The sequence below is a fragment of the Wasmannia auropunctata genome, unplaced genomic scaffold (assembly GCF_000956235.1).
Source record: "Wasmannia auropunctata unplaced genomic scaffold, wasmannia.A_1.0 LD336092.1, whole genome shotgun sequence".
NCBI classification, from domain to species: domain Eukaryota; kingdom Metazoa; phylum Arthropoda; class Insecta; order Hymenoptera; family Formicidae; genus Wasmannia; species Wasmannia auropunctata.
This window is the reverse complement of record NW_012026798.1, coordinates 1,746,012-1,765,723: the sequence shown is the minus strand read 5'-3', so window position 1 is coordinate 1,765,723 and position 19,712 is coordinate 1,746,012. Positions and strand designations below refer to the sequence as shown.

Sequence of the window (19,712 nt, the reverse complement as noted above, 5' to 3'; positions counted from 1 at the left end):
TTTTTTTAGTAAAAAGCTATCAAGAAGAGAATGTTGTTAAATAAAAATTCTTCATTATTTCTGGCAGGCATTGGCAGGAACTGGGTTACCTTATCATTTATATTACCGCGAGACCCGATATGCAACAACAGACAGTAGTTTCCTGGTTGTCGCAGCATAATTTTCCTCATGGTCTTGTCTCATTTGCCGACGGCCTGTCCAGGGATCCGCTCGCCCACAAAGCCGCCTACTTGAATAAGCTTGTGAAGGTTTGTGCGAAGCTTGTTATAGGGATTATATAGTTATTATACATAACTGTATAACAATAAAACGAGATAAAGCAATTAAATACTTATGTGTATATATATAAATTCTCAAACGATAAATATTTTTGTTTTCTAATTGATAAGTAAATTTACACAAATAAATCATTATTTGATTTAATTTTTTAAAAATAAGTAGCATGTAACGATGATAGAATTTATTGCATATTCGTGTTCGGCAACCGATAAAAATATGCATTTTAGAATGTACCGTTACAAGTCCATCCGTTTTAAAATATCAAGATTTTTTATCAAAAGTTATGAAAGTTTAGTAATTGTTTTCTTAAATCTTGGAACGAGTTAAATTATGATAATTTGTCTCTTGTTTTTTCTATGCGATACAGTATTAACACTTTAATTAATAACGATCAATTGAATGTAGGAGCACGGTATGATAATCCATCAGGCGTACGGCAGCGAGAAGGACATTAACGTGTATACGGCGGTAAGTCTCAAACCGAGCCAGATCTTCATCATCGGCAAAGTATCCAAGAAGCATCAAGCCATGGCGACAATACTGTACGACGGGTATGCCGCTCATTTGAGCACGCTGCAGGCGCACGGGGGTTCGCGGCCTGCTCAGGGCAACGCGCGCATGGTGATCCCCAGAGGTCAATTCGGCTTACCAGGACAAAATGCTTCCCTGCGTCGACGAAGGTGAGTCTTTCTAGTGATGCATTCCGGCAAATATTGTAACAGAGAGAGAGAGAGAGATTCTTCCCACGCTTCGCTAAAGGATTTCAAATATCTTTTTTTGCCGGATTCTGTTGTCGTTCGTTACGCTGAAAACGTTGTAGTTATGCATTTACTGTTTCCGGAATCAATTGCACCTGTGATTGTGGCTGTTGAAACTCCTGAATTAAGATTAGCAATCACTTCTGCTTATTTCTTACGACACCTAGTTTGTGATTATAATATTTTCTTCACAATAATGTAGATATCAGAAAGCTTTTCTGAAATGTCATTATACATCCGGTTAGTATTTTGTTAAAATAATATCAGTTTGTAATAAATAATATTTCAATTAATTTTTTTTCTACATACACAATAGCTTACTGTAATTATCAGAAGGAGAAAAATTTTCTGTTGAAACGGTTCGAGAACGAAGAGAACTGTGTCACTTCGTTAACATTGGTGCAACTGACTTTCGAAGCTACAAGGGGAAGATGCATTCAGCATCTTTGCGAGAGCGAGTTTATCCTCTCAACCCTCTGTTGCCCAAATTGCTTGAAATTGCTTTCAAACGCGATTATTTTGTTTTATTTCTTTCGCTCTAGTAGCGATTCGTTAAACTAATGGCCAGTTTGCATTGTTGGATTCAACAATCATGAAAATTCGAGAAGCTGTCTGATGAACTCGCCAATCTTCCGGAAGATATGCATTTTGAAAGGTCGATGCACAAACGTGATCGCTGCGATTGTGATTGTATATTTAAATTTAACGTCCATTCGATTTACGACGATAGAGATAGAAACGAATTTTGATATTTGCCCCGCCAGCACTTGGCACCGATTGCTCTTTATGTATACCTTTGTTGCGGTCAGGCAAGAAAGGGTTGAGAAAGGACACCCTGTGCGACGTTCGCGCGCGGGATTGCCGTAGCTGCTTTGGCTAGCGGCAAAGTGTGTGTGTCCTTTGCGTGTGTGAAAACGAGCACCGGCTATGTTCCAGTAACGACACAGCGGTGAACTCCCCGGCGCGCAACAGCGTCTACTTAAAGCGGAAAACCTACCTTACTCACATCTAACACACGCCTATAATCTACGTACAATTTACTTACTCACATTGGTAACTATCTAATAACCGTCTACTGCTTACTCATCGTCATAGGCGCCGGCGGCGCGTGATAATCGAGTCTCTTCAGCTTGCGCCAGCCAATTGAACGAGTAGTGCACTCTTGATAGTCTATTTAATTTGATAGGTGCACGGGCTGTTACACAAGCCCCTGAAGAGCCGTGGCCTCGTCTCGTTGCAATTTTTATTTAGGAGAAGTTGTAAACTTCTTGCCCAATCTTCACTCTGGAGAATCGGGGGCTGTTTCAAAACTTGCTTGTCGTCGCTGTTTGAATTTAACTCGTTTAACTTGAATTAATTAAATACATCGAAATCGGGAATACGTCGGCGCCTATGCCCTCCGCTTTTCCCCAAACCTCTATCGCAGATTTCGCAGCGCGATCTTTTACTGGTAGAAAGATTCGTGTACAGAATTCGTCGTTATCTTTTCGCACGCGGAAGCGGCGTGCATTTAACTGTCGCGGAAATTGGCAGCGGCTTACATTGAGATACATTAAGACGGCGTGACATCTTTATTTATATATCGATCACATGCTCGAATCGCACGGTCCGCACTTAGAACTGTCGCGCACGAGAAAGGACGTTGAACGAGGAAGAGGGATAATTGAATTGTAGAACGTTCGATTGTGCAAATCGACACGATTGTCGCGACTGCCAGGTCGGATCGACGTTTTCGTTCAACGAACGTTCCATCCCTCCGCCTCGTTCTTCCTCTTATACGAGCGAGGATCTTTTTACCATTAACGCGCGCTGCAACCCCGGCCACGTTCCCCACGCTGTCTAGTCAAGTAAAGCGGAGGCCCACCGACCGAATTTCGCTGACCAGTCTCTTGATTGCAGGTACCTGCTATGAGGATATGTCGCGTTGTCTCAGCGTAGTTAAATATCACACTTCTCTGTCTCTATCTTTCACTCGGCGAAAAGCTGTTGTCGCCATACCTACGCTCGAAACTCATTGTTTGCCTATCGACTAGTACACAATGTCCAGGATCTGTGGTTAATCCGCTCTATGACCGCTCGCTAGATACGCCCGGGAAATAGAGTCGTTTTCGTAATCCTCCCTGAAACGAACCGGTCTCACTTTAGCGACGAAGGTAAACCGCCGTCTCACGTTCCGCTTGAAACTTGTTAGATGAGTGTTTTGTGTCACAGATACGCTAGATCCACCACCTAGATCGCTCCGCGATTTTATGTGTCTCTCAACACTAACAGGATTCCGAACTTAATATCTTAATCCTAATTTAAATTGGGTCGCGGGTTCAGAACTTATATTGGAGGACACAAATTTTAACTGAATTAATGAATTCTTTTCAACTGGATTAAAACGTGGTCTATTTTAATATTAATAAATATTTTCAGAAAGAAGTTTTTAATTTATTAAAATTTATGATGATTTACTGTAATATAATGTATATTAATTTTTTATCTAGTTTTATTAACATAATTTAATGCATACTAAAAGAGATTTAATTACAATACATAATTAATGGAATTTTAAAGTATATCCATTAAAATTCACATAACTCTTTCAGTAAATATTAGAATTTAAAATCTTTCTTTGGAAAATATAATTCAGGAGTTTATGAAGTTGCAAATCTTACTTTATAATAAGAAGCTATAAGTTGTGAATCTTCAAAATATATTTCGAACTGATCGAGAGACTATAATTACTTTCTGGAAAAAAGAAATTTACGTAAATTATTTACTATCATGCTGCAGAATTTACATAGCAATCAAGTAAAACCGATAGATTTTGATTAGATTAGACATATGTATAGTAAAAGACTCAGCTGGATGATCTTGTCAGATGAATGATTTCCTTGGTGGTAGATCAGGCTGAATCGTTGCTTGTGCGAAAAGACCACAGACAGCACGAATGGGGATGCGATAGATTTACAGAAGACACATCAGTGCACGTTTATCATATATGTGAATGTGCAAGTTCACGGATACGCCCGTGTGATCTCTGTTTATTAGAGGCAAACCGTCGCCCTTCTCACCCGATCATGCATATTATACTCCGCTGTGCCAATCATGATACACGCGCGCTAACGATCTCGTCGCTCTGAGCGGTTCTGGTTCGTTCATAATATTGCATTCCATAGGTGGCGGAATCATGGGACAAACGATAGCATACGCTAACGAGAAAGCGGTATCAAGAATTACCGACAAAAAAAAATGACTAGCCGAAATGTAAGATCAGACTTTAGGCAATTCCTAATAAGAATCTCTTCTCACGCTTGTAGAAAATGAACCGATCGATTAACTAGAGAATTCGCCCCGCGAATTACGTATTTTTACTACGCAGCTATTTTTTGCTATAGAGAGAGAGAGAGATAAATCGTTTTGCCCTTTTCGCTTGTCTACTTATGGTTCTCTTCATAGCACTGGCAGCAAATGCAAAAAAAAGGTGCGAAGAATTTATATGATATCAACTATAATAATATATAATATTAGTTTATAATATATATTTATTAGCTTGTTTACGTACAATAAATTATATAGATGCTGGCACATCCCGCATGTGCGATCACAAAGAAAAAGCATCTGATGGAAGCGGAAAAATCAGATTCTATATAATAAACAAATTATATAGAGAGGCATATAAAGGGACTGTAAAATTATAAGTTTTTTTTTTATAGTCTGCAATTGCCTGCCAGAGCTATGTTTATTTTAGGATCGAATAACAGAAGCTTGGACAGTACAGAATCGTCTCGCTTAGTTGAATGCTTTTAGTGCCACGATCCCCCACGTCATTTAAGGACGACAAGATTTAAATAATTGTCTCGCTGTCATCCACAGGGCGGACAGGTGTCTTCCGTCTATACACATCTGGCTCATTATCCATTTAACGCTTCACAGATATGTTACGCTTTTCCAGCAGTACAATACCAGTGTAAAATACGCCGCTTTCCCACTGCGCTGTTCTCATTCATCCGCTTTCAATGGCGATCTATTTCACTCGCAAGCGAGTTAAATTACAATACGGAGCACACTATTTTATACAGGATGCAGAGCGAAATATATAAAAAGAATGTAGGGCGGTATATTTAGAGTTTTTCAGATAATATTCTCCCCACGTTTAAATATAAATTAAAATTTCAATGAGTCTACAAATAGGAGCTATAAAATCCTAATGGGTTCTCGAGACAAATTTAAATGGATATGATGTTTTTCAAGTAATTTCCATTTCATAGACTTTCGTTATTTATTGTAAGATTTAATTATTGAAATATTTTATATTGAAAAAGTCAAAGTTGTAAATTAGGGTTTCTGATAAAATTTTTGCTGAGGAAAATTTTATTTTGAACTCGTCAAAGAAATCGTTGTTTTATATATTTTTTCTTTCATCCTGTAAATATCTGTTGATGTTATCTGTATAGGTTATCGAGAAATATATGTGTATTATGTTACAACAGAAATTAATAATATGCTGATGCAAGTGAAAATTATTAATCGTTTTCAGCCTAAATGTTACAGAGGAGGGGTAAATTATTGTGCATTATTGTGCTTTCCATCCGAACGCGATAAACGAATAAGAAAGATCACCGCTGCTTCTTGCACACGTCGCACAGCACAGAAGCGGATTGCACAATATTACTGTCTGGAAAATAATAATTAGTCCAGTTAATAATTTTACATTTGGATTGTCACTTTTTAAATATTTTTAAATCTACTAATTTCCAGTCGCTTTTCAACTAGCATCAGTCAGCATTTTTCGATCCATTATTGTACATACGTTATTTTTATCGCATTCATATAATATAATAGATCAAACTTGCTCTTAAGAAATTTATTATTAAAAAGGCTTCTGTTTTCAGGATTGATTTACAATTCATTTCTGTCACCCAACCGATAGATTTTAATTAGATGTTCAAAAATAGTTTCGAGAATGCAATATACATACAATGTCCATCGCAGTAATTGTATTTTGCGTACTGCTAGTTGTGCTGATTCGGATAGCAGTACGCCGAATGTGCTAACAATAAATTATTCATCAAGATAACTTTGGGACGCTTAGATCCTTTCTTCCCAATGCATTGTCAAAATAATATATGTAAAAGTAAAAATCCACAGTGTCTGATAGAAGATAACTAAATATTACATAATAATTCGATCATATAAAGTAACAAAAGATATTAAATATCCATATAATATATTCATTTAATAAAATAATTTTTATGAGAATATATGTATATTTCTATCCTATTTTTTTTTATTTGAAAATTAATCCGAGTTGAAATTCACATTTCATCCATGGGAAGAACTGACTTACTAAGCGTCCTTCGGTTATCTCGAGGAGAAAGTTTACGACTGTTTATTGACTATTGCCGATCGGCAGCTCTTTTAGGACGACAAAGCGTGCGATCTCGCAGCCACCCTTAGGCAAGACATCCTTCCCGTTGGAACGATCAACCAGTGTGGGCCCATCCGTCACGCCTGCATCATCAGCCAGCGTTCACCAATCAGCAACGACCGAGAAACTCTGACGATTTGCACGCTGCCGCTCGTTCTTCGAGTCGCGGCGGTAGCTCGTGAAGAAAAGGACACGATTCTTGGTTCCGTATTCCGGTAGCTCCTTTTATTCCGTAGATCGTTATATTTTGTGATGATCTTATAATAGATTTTTACGACGTGTGATTCATGATTCACCGAGAGCAGTCACGCGGATATCTCGTATTATAGATCTTTTACTGATGTCCTGTAGACGACGTATATTAGGTGTTGTTGTCTCATTTCGTCGTACCTCGTATCGTAAATTTCCTCGAACTATTTTCGCAGATTTATATGGTATTATAGATACTTTAGCCTTCTCGATCTTGAGCATTTTTAGTTTCGCACGCGGAGTGCTAGTTCTTAATGACATTTGAAATCACTTCGTGTTTATTCGTTTTACATTATGTGTGTTAGATCCCCAAAATTTCGAGTCTCAATTCGAAAATCTCGAGACTCGAGGATTGACAATTAAATGAAGAAATTATTGTATACAAGTCATGCGCGGATGAATGAGCGTAAAATTACTCTAAAAATTATTATTACCCTAAAAATTTGTTATCTGATTCTTGGACTCTCGATTATTTATTTATATATTTATGATCTCTATATTGGTTTGATTGAAATGTACAATAATTATAAATCAAAATTTAACATTAGATAAAATTCTAGCAAAATAGTGTCGTTTATATCCTTGGACTGAACATTTAGTTAATTACAAGGAAAATATAAATAATATTAGATAATGTTTATTGATTTATTTTAACATTCGTTTTTATTTATAATGCGTATTTCGAAAACATAGAGATCAAAGTAAACGACAGAAATCTTCAGGAAATCGGACTGAAAATTTTTAGACTGACGATCTACGCTTGACGATCTATGGCTTATATACGATAATTTATGTATTTCTAAATCTAATTTTACAGATTTTTCGTTTTATATATGTATATATAAATTTTTAATTCCATAATCTCTTGCGTTATCTATAGATTCTTAGTTTCACGAATCCTTGTACAGCTTCTCTACTATATGACTTCTGTATTAATGAACTAGCACGTCTCTCTCGTATTATTCCAATAAATAAAATTTTACCTATTTAAAAGAAAGATATCCAAGATTTATCTTTTATATACTTTGTGTAATTTTTATACCGCAATTTATCAGTAATCTCATTTTACACTCACAAATACTTATCTAAGTACATCCTTTTTTTTCGATACGTGAGTGACGCAAGGGTATGAATTGAAATATCAATGGAATTTTATTTAGCGGAATAATACGCCGAGAATGTGAGAACTTGTTGAAACTGTTACCTGAGTCTCCCTGTTGTTATTAAGGAGAAGTAACGTAATGTTATCTGTGACGCTTAGAGGTAATTAGCGTAAGAACTGTTAGCACTCTACTCATTGCCAAATGTTACATAGAGACGTAATACGTAATGCTCTGCGAAGTCCGCGACAAGAGTTCTTTCAGGGCTATTTCTCCTCGCGTGAGATATTCATATCGCTATGGCAAGAAAGACAGTCGTAAAAATGAAGGGGACATGCTTAGTAACACTGATTTACACAGATGTTACTTGTTTTACACGCCGATTTTATCCATTTGACTTTACAATTTTATTCGTTCTAAGAAAAAAATTTAATATCTACCTACGAAATATTATTTACCCATGTACACAATCATACACCGAGAATATATATTTTGTATTATTTGTATAATATTTATTATTCAATTAGCTGACAAGGCAAATATAAATATGCGTATCATTTGTATACTGAAGAAAATGATATAAGACAATATTAACGGGGTAATTTGAAAAAAAAACGATAGTGCGATTATTTGTAGGAGAGAACACGATGATCAGTGTGAGATAAAAAATGTTGATTTGAGTAACGAGAAGAAAATCTCTTTTAAATCGTTGTCCCTACGCTAATAGATTTGTCCTCTCTAACCCTTTTTTTACGACACGGTACTTCAGGAACGTTCTTAAAAAAACATAACCGAGAGACCTATTCGTGCATTTAGTTGAGAAAGTCGGAAGCGTATCGTATTTACAAGACGAAGCATCGACGCGTCCACAGACGCGCGCGACAAGCGGGTACAAAAGCTACTTCTCTCTTACTATAACATAGTCGCGTAAAGCTGTAGCTGGCGATGTAAATACGTTTAGAGATGTTGTGTAAATAATTACATTATCCGTGGATAAATGTATTAGAAGAAGATCGCGATCATATTTACATGACTGGCTGCTAGATGCTTCGTCGATAAAAACGTGCCAAGGAAAAGCGCGCGATTCGGAGCTGAGATGAATTGACGCTGATTTCCGATATGGAATTCCATCCCCCCCCCCCCCCGATCTCTCTGATCCTGCAGATCTATTAGGGAGAATCTTCGAGAGTCTCGCAGCGACGATTCACAGAAAGAAAGAAAAAAAAATAGATTCTTCTTGGCTCTGAATCGCGGCGATATGACGGGGAATAGGAGTGACATAATCAACGGTGTTTCATTACGCTTAAATCTATTACAATCAATGTTAGAAAGTGGTAAAATCTTTCCTATAGACGCGATTTTTTCGCTGTACACGGTGTTCCGAGTCTTGCATCGGAATTCCGGAAGTGCACTACGCTGTTTCGATGATGGTCGATCATTTTCGTAGCAAAAAATCTGACAATCCTATTATTTTAATCCTTTCATTTTCAAGACTGCGAAATATATGTGTAATATCCTTTAATCTCGCTCATTAAGGCTTCGTTTAAATTGTCGTTTTAATTATTTTTAATGATATTTTTATATACGTTAAATTTATTATTATTCAAGATATATCGGATTATTCGTTTTAGTGGAAGTGTTTCGTTCAAGTTTTAATTTTTTTTTATGTTACATGTAAATGACAGATCAAAAAATTAAAAAAAGGCACGAGACAAACCTTGATATACTGACTTTCGTCGCTCTCGGGACACCCTGTAGAACGCGAATCAAGCGCGACGAGGGTGACGGAGATTAATTTGTCGGCATGTTTCTCGGTGATTCGCCGTTATTAATCTCCCGATCCTGATACAAGGAAGCATTACGTATTGCTCAAACTGCTATACTAGCTGGTGGTGCTTGCATTACGCAAGTTAACATTATCATTAATATTGACTGTTTGTATTGTTGTAATATGGCATGAGAAATATATATAGTTCTATATTATACAGATGTCTACGTATATTAATATTAAATGAGAAAAAAAAAGATATGTATACACATGTACAAGTTGCAAACTTGGAGATATATACACGAATGCATATATACATTTATGCGCGTGTGTGCGTGTGTGTATACATAGACATGTATATATGCATTCCGGCGCGGTGTCCGCGAAATCGTGCGTCGGACGAGGGACTTCCGGATTCAGGTGGTTGCGCTTTTTTCGGGAAATCTTACATCTTTGTTGACGAAGAAATCTTCCCAAGTTCTGATCCCAAATGACCGAAACCTGCGTGTATATGCGTTATCGCGCGGTCGACGACGAGAATATATTGTCCGGAGACGCGGAAGGAGAGACATCGAAGCGAGATAAATTTCTTGAGGTCGTTCGCGCCGGCGTTAGGGGCTTTTCTTTTTCAACGTTACTTACAAATGTTGCGACTATAAGATTGCTTACCGATAATCAAGATTAATTATTTTATTAACTAGAGCTAAGTGATTCTAAATAAATTAGCTTGTAATCGACTATTCAATCGCTATTACGGTTAAGGCTAATCGGTTACAGATATATAGACGTGCTGTAAAGTTAACAAATAAGATTTTTAATAATCACTACAAATATTGTGGATGTGTAACTAGGAACTCTAGTCAGCCCGTGACTAAGGACGATCTAGCAACGCGTGTAGCTAATTAGTGCCCTTTATCATTGTCCTCATTGACAAAGTGGACGTTTTTAGAGTTTTTGGCGGGAGGGGAAAGATACGGAGACGAGATACAAATCGCTCGCGCGCAAAAGCTAAACTCCGAAAAGCGGTCCTCGAGCGAGACGCACGATTCGGCGGACGCTCCGTAGATTAGATAAGCGACTGCAAGAGATATTTTACTTATATACTATATTGGAGACGGACGATCACATTGTACTGACAATGAGCGGTAATGAGAGTTATATTTTTATTAGTAAACGTAACGTAAAAAAAAAAAGTGACGTATTGTAATAAACTAACCGAGGAATCATTGTTTTGTATTATGCTCTCTCGCTCTAGTGTGTAACAATTGTTTTATATATACATATATGTATATAATGTTGACGATCACGGTTCGATTCTCGGCACTTATCCTCCCCTCGCCTTTCCTCCCTCCCTCCCTCCCTCCCACCCTCTCCCCTTCTCTCCTCCAGAGATCGAATCGGCCGCAGCGAGACATCCGTTTCTTTTCTTAGTTAAGGGAGATAATGGAGATGACGCTTAGCGGACAAAAAACTGTATTTCATTTCCTTTATTGGATATTAATAAATGATAAATCTATATTCTCGGTCCCTTTTTTTTAATTGCATAACGCGTCGCCCGCGAAACTCGCGCTTTTGCATTCGCTTCAAGCATAAATATCGTAACATATACTCTGCATTCTCGGAAAATTTTCGAATGTATAAAATTATTTTTTTTTTACACATGCTTTATTTAATGGAGAATAATTTTTAAAAAAGTTAACTCTGAAAGATCTTTCAAAAATATAATATATACAATTATATTTTTAAAAAATATAATAGTTATATATTTATATGTATACGTATATATGTAATTTTTATAAAATAATAAGCGGCAATTCAATTTTTCGCTCTTCCGTAGAAAATAGGCAGAAATACGCAAGAATATATTTTTTTAAATTTTTGTAATATTTCTATTTAATTTAATAATTTAATATACTTTTTTTTGTATATCTATAAGTGTTTGTAATAATTTCTTTTAATTTACGAAAATTTTAAATAAGTATGGCTTGTAAATTAATTTTAATCTCAGTTTAACTTATTTTAATTATCTTATTCTAGGTCTAAGAATTAAAAAAGATAAAAAGTAAATTAAACGAGATTAAAATTAATAAATAGAAAAATCGATAGAAAAGTGGACATTACAACGAAATTTATCTGATTATACATATAACTCTGATCTAATCTTTTTTTTTCACATGTCAAACAACAAAAAGCTGTAATTCTATCTAACTTAAAAATTCTATTTATCTTAAAAATATACTAAAAAATACAGATACAATTCGATTAAACGTCGAGTAAGTAAAAATCGGAGTTTAGTCGAAAATCGAAATTACCGCGAGCATCCGTGGTGAGATGAGCTCGGATCTGCGCCCTGCGGACACGCCAAGCCCAGTGCGTCATTCATTTATGACGTTGCCGTGTGCAGGATCAATGACGTAACGGCAAACGATTGGTTAGCGCCCGTTGACTTTTATCACGTGGCACGTTCCCTCTTCTCCGTGATGCTCTGTCTCTCTGCCTCTGCAGCTCCAGCGAAGAACGTGCCGCCGCCCGCCGGCCAGCTTCTGTTCCGTTCAATCCGCAACAATACGGAACGTGCTTCCGCGACCAGAATTTTGCTTACGGTAGATCGTAGAGGTTATATTTAAATTAGGATGGCAGAGGCGGTGTTAACGGAGGAAGAAATAATACAGAAGCACAAGAGGGAACGCAAGGAACTGCAAGGTATTCAGACTTAAAAAAAACCCAAAATCTCTATTCTTCATTATTTTGAATAGATTTTTTTGTAATTTCAATCGTTCTCCAATTTTTGAGGTTAAAGTCTTTTCGCAATGTGGGAGCCTTTCCCTAATGTTTGAACTTTTTTTAATCGCAGCGCAAATACAGACCTTGAAGAAATCCATTTGCAAAGGTGACAAGAAGAAGAAGAAAGAGATCACGGAGGAGATAGGGCGTCTGGAGGAGAGCTTGGAGAAACGTCAAGTGGAGGAGGCGAACACGTGGAGACTGGCTCAAGTTACGCTGAACGACGAACAGACGGCGGAGCCCGCGGCGGAGGCGAGCGAAGAAATCAGCAAGGACAATTGCTCGGAGCAGTCGGCGCACAGGGTTTCCAAAGCGCAGAAGAGACGGGAGAAGAAAGCGATCGCGGAGAAGGAGCGCAATCAGAGGATCATCGAGCAGGAGGCGCTCAACGTCTTCGGCAAGAGGAATGTCGAGACGGAAGCCATAAAGAAGATCCTCTCTGAGCGCGACTTAATCATTTATGAAATTCCCAGCGACGGTCACTGGTATGTAGATCTTGAAAAAAAAATATATATATATAAAATACAGAATGTGTGCCTTGTCTATATTGCTAAGAAAGAAGAATCATGATGGGAGTTACATCATAATTTAGGTTAGGTTTGTTTGAGATTTGATAATACAAAAGCCTGAATTTGTTTTCAGTTTATATAACGCCGTGGCGCATCAGCTCAAGATAAATGGAGATACGCCACTTAGCCTGCACGATCTCAGAACAAAGACTGCTGAGTACTTGAGAGAAAACATGAACGACTTTTTGCCATTTCTCTCCAATCCCGACACCGACGAGCTGTTGACACCTGAAGAGTATGAAAAGTACTGCAACGACGTGGCCGAGACAAGTGCTTGGGGCGGCGCTGTTGAGGTAAATATATGTCGTAGGTTATAGGCACGATTATATAAAGAAGTTAATTCTTAAAATATTTCCTCTCTGGTCTATGAACTACTAACACATAATTGTTTTCCTACATTTTGTTTTTTTTTCCTTTAATTACAGCTACAGGTATTATCGCGTATACTGAAATGCCCGATCGAGGTCATACAAGCTACAGGAGCTCCGTATATCATTGGAGACGAGTACAGCAATGGCAAAAAGGTAACACTGACCTATCATCGTCACATGTATGAGTTAGGTGCTCATTATAATTCTGTTACGAAATACGTTCAGGACGAGGAGAGCTGATAAAGGTTTGCTTTAGACTTTACTTCTATTTTGTTACACAAGTCTTCAAACTTTTATTAGTGATCGATGAATTGATCGTGATGAATTAAGCATGTTTCAACGAACATGTTTTTGCCAGTCAATAAAACTAATTTATTTCGTGTGAAAAATTTAATATAAACTTTTCAGATAGTATAAAATATTTTTATCGATAAATATACATAGAAATATTGAAAATGCTGCCAGCAGAAATATTTAATCTTCCGACGAGGATATTTCTAAACTTTACATCATTGTGATGATTATTAAAGTGTTTATAAGAAAAATTCTTCAAATGTGTACAGTGACTGTTAAAGGACTGAGTGTAAAATGCATGTAATTAATTTTTCTATAAGCTAAAATTAAAAATTGTGTATTACATTAAATGCGTGATGAAAATATATTACTGATCAGATGTAATCTTACTCTTAATAGTCACACACATTTTAGGAATTCTTTTTTACAGTTATTAGTTAGTTAAAAATACGAAATACATATCAATGAACCATTAGTGAAATGTATTTTCTTGATTATTTCAACTAGTTTACTGACTCACATTTTGAGATGCACATTTAGAGCTAAAAATGACTGAAAGTTCTATATATAAATCTACTGAAATATTAGATTTTTTCTGTAGTTTCCTAAAATACGTTTTTATCGTGCATTTAAATATAATCACATCCTAAAGTTTTTTTTTGTATATTTGCAAATATGTTTTATCATATCGGAAGTTGGAACTTAACAACAGATCAAGTAAATGGTTCTTAATATATCATACATTACTGTGCGATCTTCCTATATTAAACGGGCTTCAGGTAGTCATATTTAGCGCTAGACGTGCGATGAGAATGTGGACTGTAGGAGCGCGTTTAGTATATATTTACTTAAAATACTTAAATATATCAAATACAGACTATTATAAATATCTCGGCAAATTAGATGTGAGCTGAATTAGCGCTCTTGTGTTACTAGAGTGATTAAATTTATATAGAATTGTATTTATTTTACACATAAATGGATATCAGACAATATAAAAATGCTGCCAGCAAATATGCAAATACTTATTAAGATTCAATGTTCTTTGGCTTATTCCAAGGATTGAGGTACGAGATGTATGTTATTCTCTTGTTGCGCATGTCTAACCGTGTTCATTGTGGTAGCTGTCACGTTTTGAAATATCAAGCGGCTATCAAAAATTTACGCCTATGAAGAGGTACGTCCGAGATTGTGCGTTTTTAAAAGCTCCACTCGGACAGGATAAATTGACGATGTGATTTGATTTGGAATGAGAAAGGATAAAGACTGTCCAAGAGTACTACTTTAATTCATTTTAACTGGTGAGAATCAATTTTGGTCCTTAATTTTTCGAACAAATAGACTTTGAACTACGTAGTTTGTTATTTCGCATCTTGGAGCGACAGTGAGTTAAAAATATCCTAGTCTTGAAATGCAGCTCACACAGGAGTGTTCCTTGCAAAAATTTATTCTCTTAATATCATCTGTTTCTTGATTAATTCTGGATTTTCATATATTTTACTTAATAGAATACGTAATAATCTTTTGTGACATTCTTCGTTTATCTATATAAAACGATGGAAGAAAAAATATAATGGTTTATAATTATGACGTTAATTGACAAGGAACATTCTGATATATACAATGATATTGTTCTCATATATTTTTGCGATTTTCAAATATGTCTATTTGATCGTATGTAATGGATGTGTGTAGTCGGGTATCAAATAAATATATGTATAAAAAAAAACACGTTTATATAAATTTATAATTATTTTAATATAATTTAAAAATTGCAAAAGTATTCTATTAGCAGCCAATCATCGATTGAAAACAAAATAACGTTTATACTTCAATGAAAAATTTTGAATCAAATTATTTCCAAATTATCAGTTTTATATGTATTTTTCTTAAATAACTTTAACTTCATTTTTCTGCACTATCGTTTGACGCTTTGTCGTCTTCAGTCATTTCCTTGTTTTTGTTCGGATCATCCGGCTTCATTTGAGGGAAGAACAATACTTCCTGTAAATATCAAAGAAATACACCTTATGATTTTCTTATAAAATAATTTAGTTATGGAAAAATAAAAATTATTTTCCATAAAATCTTGATATTCTTTTTCAAACACTTTATAAAATATAATATAAACATTTGGTTTATGCACTCACTTTAATATTATTCGAGTCGGTGAGGAACATTGTTAATCGGTCAATACCCATTCCCCAACCAGCCGTTGGCGGTAAACCGTACTCCAAAGCTGTGCAGAAATTCTCATCGACCATTTGCGCTTCCTCGTCGCCGGCTGCTTTATCCTTTGCCTGCTGCTCGAACCTGTGTGCAAATTCGATACGTTTACATTTTGTAAAATAGAGTAACTCGATCAATGACCTTAATTTATCGGAGCATACTACTGATATTACTTCTGACAAATTTTTAACAAAAAGTTCAATTTTCTACGTACCTTTCTCTCTGAACGACCGGATCGTTCAGTTCGGTGTACGCATTACAAATTTCCTTTTTCATAACGAACAACTCGAATCGTTCAGTAAGGCCTTTCTCCGATCGATGCCATTTTGCCAATGGAGACATTATTTGCGGATGATCAATAACGTAGGTGGGATTGATACACGTCTCCTCGATGAATTCTCCAACGAGCTATTCCGCAAAAGATATTTCGGTCTAGAGTATCTAATATTGTACGCAATTTGGAGATACAAATGTTTTAACATATACATTTCAAATGTTTTTCTTATTATTTTCATATTATTAAAATTACTGGCCTCAAAAATATCAAGTTAAAAAGTCATTAAGCGTTTTGTTGAATCTGATCATGTCTTACCTTATCCAGTAATCTCGCCGATGTCCTGGGTGAAGGACACTCGATCTCGCGCTTCTCACAAAGATCGCTAAGCAACTTAGTTGCCGCTGGCGTGTTAAGTTGATCGGCTTCGGGTAGTTTAACCTGCAGAAGCTCCTCCAACTTCTTCATCATCGAGATGCGCTTGAAAGGCGGCGTGAAGTCGATCTCATACGCCTTACCTTCCGGTCCGTCCGGATGGTATTCTATCTTGTAGGTCCCATGTATGGCCTTCACCATGCCAGACACCATGTCCTCCGTAATTCTCATCAAGTCATCATAATCGGCGTATGCCATATAGAATTCACAGGTGGTGAACTCGGGGTTGTGAGTCATGTCGATGCCCTCGTTCCTGAATTGCCTGCCGATCTCGTACACTCTGTCGATCCCACCGACGACTAACATCTATTAAATGTTCACAGTACTGTTGCGCTTTATTTTTCCTTTTATTCTTGAAATAGATTGCTTTTAGATCACGATGGAGAAAAAAAGAACTGTATACCTTATGATACAACTCCGGAGCGATTCTCATGAACAAGTCCATGTTGAGTTCGTTATGGTGCGTAACGAAGGGTTTGGCGGTCGCACCTCCGGCGATCATATTCATCATAGGAGTCTCGACCTCCAGGAAGCCCAAATTGTCAAGAAACTTGCGCATATAAGCGATGATCTTCGCGCGTGTATAAAAGACCTGTCGGACTTTGTCATTTAGTATGAGGTCCAGATACCGCTGCCGAAATCTTGTTTCCTGGTTGTGTACAAAAAAGCGTTTAGCACAATTATGCATTACGTGGTCACATAATATATTTACTTTTACATATATTTCCATAACACTGCACGTTGTATTTTGAATTTTATGTGGAAATCATTATATAACGATTCTAATATTTATTTAATGTGCTCGAGAATTATAATTTTTCTGCAAATTTAATTCTCACCTTGTCCTTCAGGCCAAAATAGAGATGCGGCAACATGTGCAAACATGGACTTAAGAGGGTAACGCGACGTGGTATGATCGAGAATTCGCCCTTCTTGCTCTTCGCAGGTATGCCGACGACGCCTATGATGTCGCCCCTCTTGATCTTTGCGGTGTCAGCCACAAACTTTTCCTCGCCCTCGTAAAATTTCGCGTTGGCCATCACTTGCACCTTGACACCCTCTCCGCGAAGATCGTAAAAGATCAGCTTGGCGCCGGACGGTCGAATGGAGTGGACGCGTCCGGCGACGCTGTGCATCTCCTTCTCGAGCATTTCACCGTCCTTCACGACATCCCCAAAGTTCTCGATGAACTCCTCGAGGGAGGTCGATACGTGAAACTTGTGCGGGTAAGGACTGTCATTGATAGCCTTGAGTTGACTGACCAAGTTTGACCTGAGTTTAAAGTATTCCTGCAAATAACATAAATTCCACAATAAATCTCTTTGTTGCGTCAGCTCAAGATTCAAGATTCTGTATTGATAACGGACTTCAATCAAGAATATTAAGATGTAATCACTGAAAACTGAGTCATTGAATCATACAAAGTCAAAGAAAAAGTAAAAAAGTAGAAAAAGTAGAAAAAGTCGTCTGCCCATGAAACGAAAGAGCTTTTACTCTTTGCAAGCTTTTTGCAAGATAACTTATTCTTTAACTTTATACAATTCAACGACTCAATTTCCAGTTATTACATCTGAACATTCTTGATTGAAGTCTGTTATCAATGCTGGATAAATTATCCTACATAAATTTCAATTTTACAAAAATCCGAAATTTACATTTGGACTAATCTCCTCCTCCTTGATGTCCTTCTTCTCTGAGGTCGATTGAGCCGCCGCCGCCGCCGTCCTGGTCTCCTCCTTCGCAGCCTTCTCCTTGGCCTTCTGCTCGGCCTTGAGACGCCTCTTCAGCTCGCTGCAATCAGGACATTGTCTCAGCTCATCTCTCTCGGGAGATCGGGCATTGCGTATCGAATGATCCATTTACGCACTTCGTGGCGAACCGACGCGGAGACGGCGAGGACGTCTGACGCAACTTCGTCCGGTGGCCCGCCAGCCAGATTCGCTCTGCCAATCGCGCGACGATAACGCGCGCGCTGGTTAACGTACCGAGCATGATCCGGGCGGTTGTTCCGGGATTTAGACTTTACCCACGTGACGCGCTCACCGACGCATTAGATCTTTCTACGAGATATCGCTATCTGCGAGAGAAATGCGAACCCTGTGTGTAGCGAGCAACGTGCAAGACCGCGTGGCGACGAGCCGCCGCATGTCGGATCTTTTTAGGTTAGGTCGCCCTCGCCGAGGAGAGTCGCGTGCCACGGGCGGCCGGGGCGATCGAGCGCCACGGGGAGACGGAGACGTTCTTCGAACACGACGATTCTTGCCCGACATCGTGCACTTTACTTACTTTTTCGACAGCTTCTCGCTCGTCCCGTCCGCCATGTTGGCAAGCTGTCGCAGAAAGGATCGTTGCCGGCACCGTTACGTTGGTCAGACTGAGCACACGACCACGAGACAGCTGGACAGGTTCCTCGAATTGAGCAGAGGATTGCGAGGTGCGTCGCGTAAAGTCCCGTTCCCGCCTCGTCAGCCCCGTCAGCGGTGGGAGTGGGACGAGAACGAAACGGAATTCGCGAGGAAACTGCGGCGTTCGAATTGTTGTTCACGTGTGCGACTGATACGGATCTTTAAAGATCGAAAGACGAATTTTAAAAGAGACTAATCCAGTGGGCTGATCGGTATTTATAAACTGGCCTTATATTTAGAATTGTTTTAAATCTGTCTTTGAGATTGTCTAACAATAAGATAACTGTCCCTATTAGTGTGCCTGTTCGTCCCTATTAATGTTATTGTCCCTATTAGTGTAATTTTTATATTTAAATAAGTCATAAAAATAAACTGACAAGTAAATAGACAAAGTGTTTTTTTTTTATTAAGTTAAAGTATTAACTTAATAAAAAAAACATTTTGCCTATTTATTTGTACCAGTTTATTTTTATGACTTATTTAAATATAAAAGCACACTAATAGGGACGTACAGGCACACTAATAGGGACAGTTACCCTAATCAACGAAATGAGCATATAACGTCCCGAGATAGTGTTTCAGAGTTTTGAGACAATCTTGAATGTGAGATCGAATGCTATTCCTAATATACATTACAAGATATATTAATTTCTTATTCAGATGGATTCTCATTCGAAGTCTCTTATTTGAATCCAAAGTTCAAATTTGAAGATTCATTCATTAAGGATCTTCCCTCTTCTTCTTTATGTCGTATTTTAATTTCATTCAAAATTCTTTTTTA

At 37.4% G+C, this 19,712-nt stretch overlaps 3 protein-coding genes across 12 annotated transcripts in view; 2 read left to right on the top strand and 1 right to left on the bottom strand.

The window, feature by feature from the left end:
* Nucleotides 1-11,088, top strand: part of LOC105462924 (protein retinal degeneration B) — a 61,707-nt gene extending 50,619 nt beyond the window's left edge. For 4 of the 8 annotated variants that reach the window (XM_011709853.1, XM_011709850.1, XM_011709851.1 and 1 more), the window contains 3 exons: nucleotides 68-248; nucleotides 685-959; nucleotides 6,439-11,088. In XM_011709853.1, the coding sequence (XP_011708155.1) occupies nucleotides 68-248; nucleotides 685-959; nucleotides 6,439-6,586 (604 nt within the window). In that variant the 3' untranslated portion in view covers nucleotides 6,587-11,088. Of the gene's footprint in view, nucleotides 1-67; nucleotides 249-684; nucleotides 960-1,973; nucleotides 3,499-6,438 lie in introns of those variants that run through there. The other 4 variants (XR_976131.1, XR_976130.1, XM_011709854.1 and 1 more) reach the window with 4 other exon arrangements.
* Nucleotides 11,089-11,938: 850 nt separating this feature from the next.
* On the top strand, nucleotides 11,939-15,317 carry LOC105462921 (OTU domain-containing protein 6B). Its single transcript, XM_011709844.1, has 4 exons — nucleotides 11,939-12,273; nucleotides 12,425-12,839; nucleotides 12,997-13,216; nucleotides 13,349-15,317. Exons 1-4 carry the CDS (start codon nucleotides 12,204-12,206, stop codon nucleotides 13,532-13,534), a joined length of 891 nt encoding a protein of 296 aa, XP_011708146.1. The 5' UTR covers nucleotides 11,939-12,203; the 3' UTR covers nucleotides 13,535-15,317.
* Nucleotides 15,318-15,327: 10 nt separating this feature from the next.
* The window catches only part of LOC105462917 (lysine--tRNA ligase), a 139,772-nt gene continuing 135,387 nt past the window's right edge, over nucleotides 15,328-19,712 (bottom strand). The window contains exons 2-9 of one of the 3 annotated variants that reach the window (XM_011709838.1): nucleotides 18,813-19,090; nucleotides 18,182-18,317; nucleotides 17,366-17,815; nucleotides 16,930-17,175; nucleotides 16,410-16,832; nucleotides 16,032-16,225; nucleotides 15,739-15,901; nucleotides 15,328-15,592 (exon numbers count right to left, since the gene is read on the bottom strand). In XM_011709838.1, coding sequence (XP_011708140.1) covers nucleotides 15,494-15,592; nucleotides 15,739-15,901; nucleotides 16,032-16,225; nucleotides 16,410-16,832; nucleotides 16,930-17,175; nucleotides 17,366-17,815; nucleotides 18,182-18,317; nucleotides 18,813-18,847 — 1,746 coding nt within the window. In that variant the 5' untranslated portion in view covers nucleotides 18,848-19,090 and the 3' untranslated portion in view covers nucleotides 15,328-15,493. The other 2 variants (XM_011709836.1, XM_011709837.1) reach the window with 2 other exon arrangements.

Excerpts from the sequence above, each read along its gene's own strand:
- LOC105462921 (XM_011709844.1), top strand. The coding sequence starts at position 12,204 with ATGGCAGAGGCGGTGTTAACGGAGGAAGAAATAATACAGAAGCACAAG. Across the intron at positions 12,274-12,424 it reads GGAACGCAAGGAACTGCAAG|CGCAAATACAGACCTTGAAG; the intron begins GTATTCAGACTT and ends TTTTAATCGCAG. Across the intron at positions 13,217-13,348 it reads CTTGGGGCGGCGCTGTTGAG|CTACAGGTATTATCGCGTAT; the intron begins GTAAATATATGT and ends CTTTAATTACAG.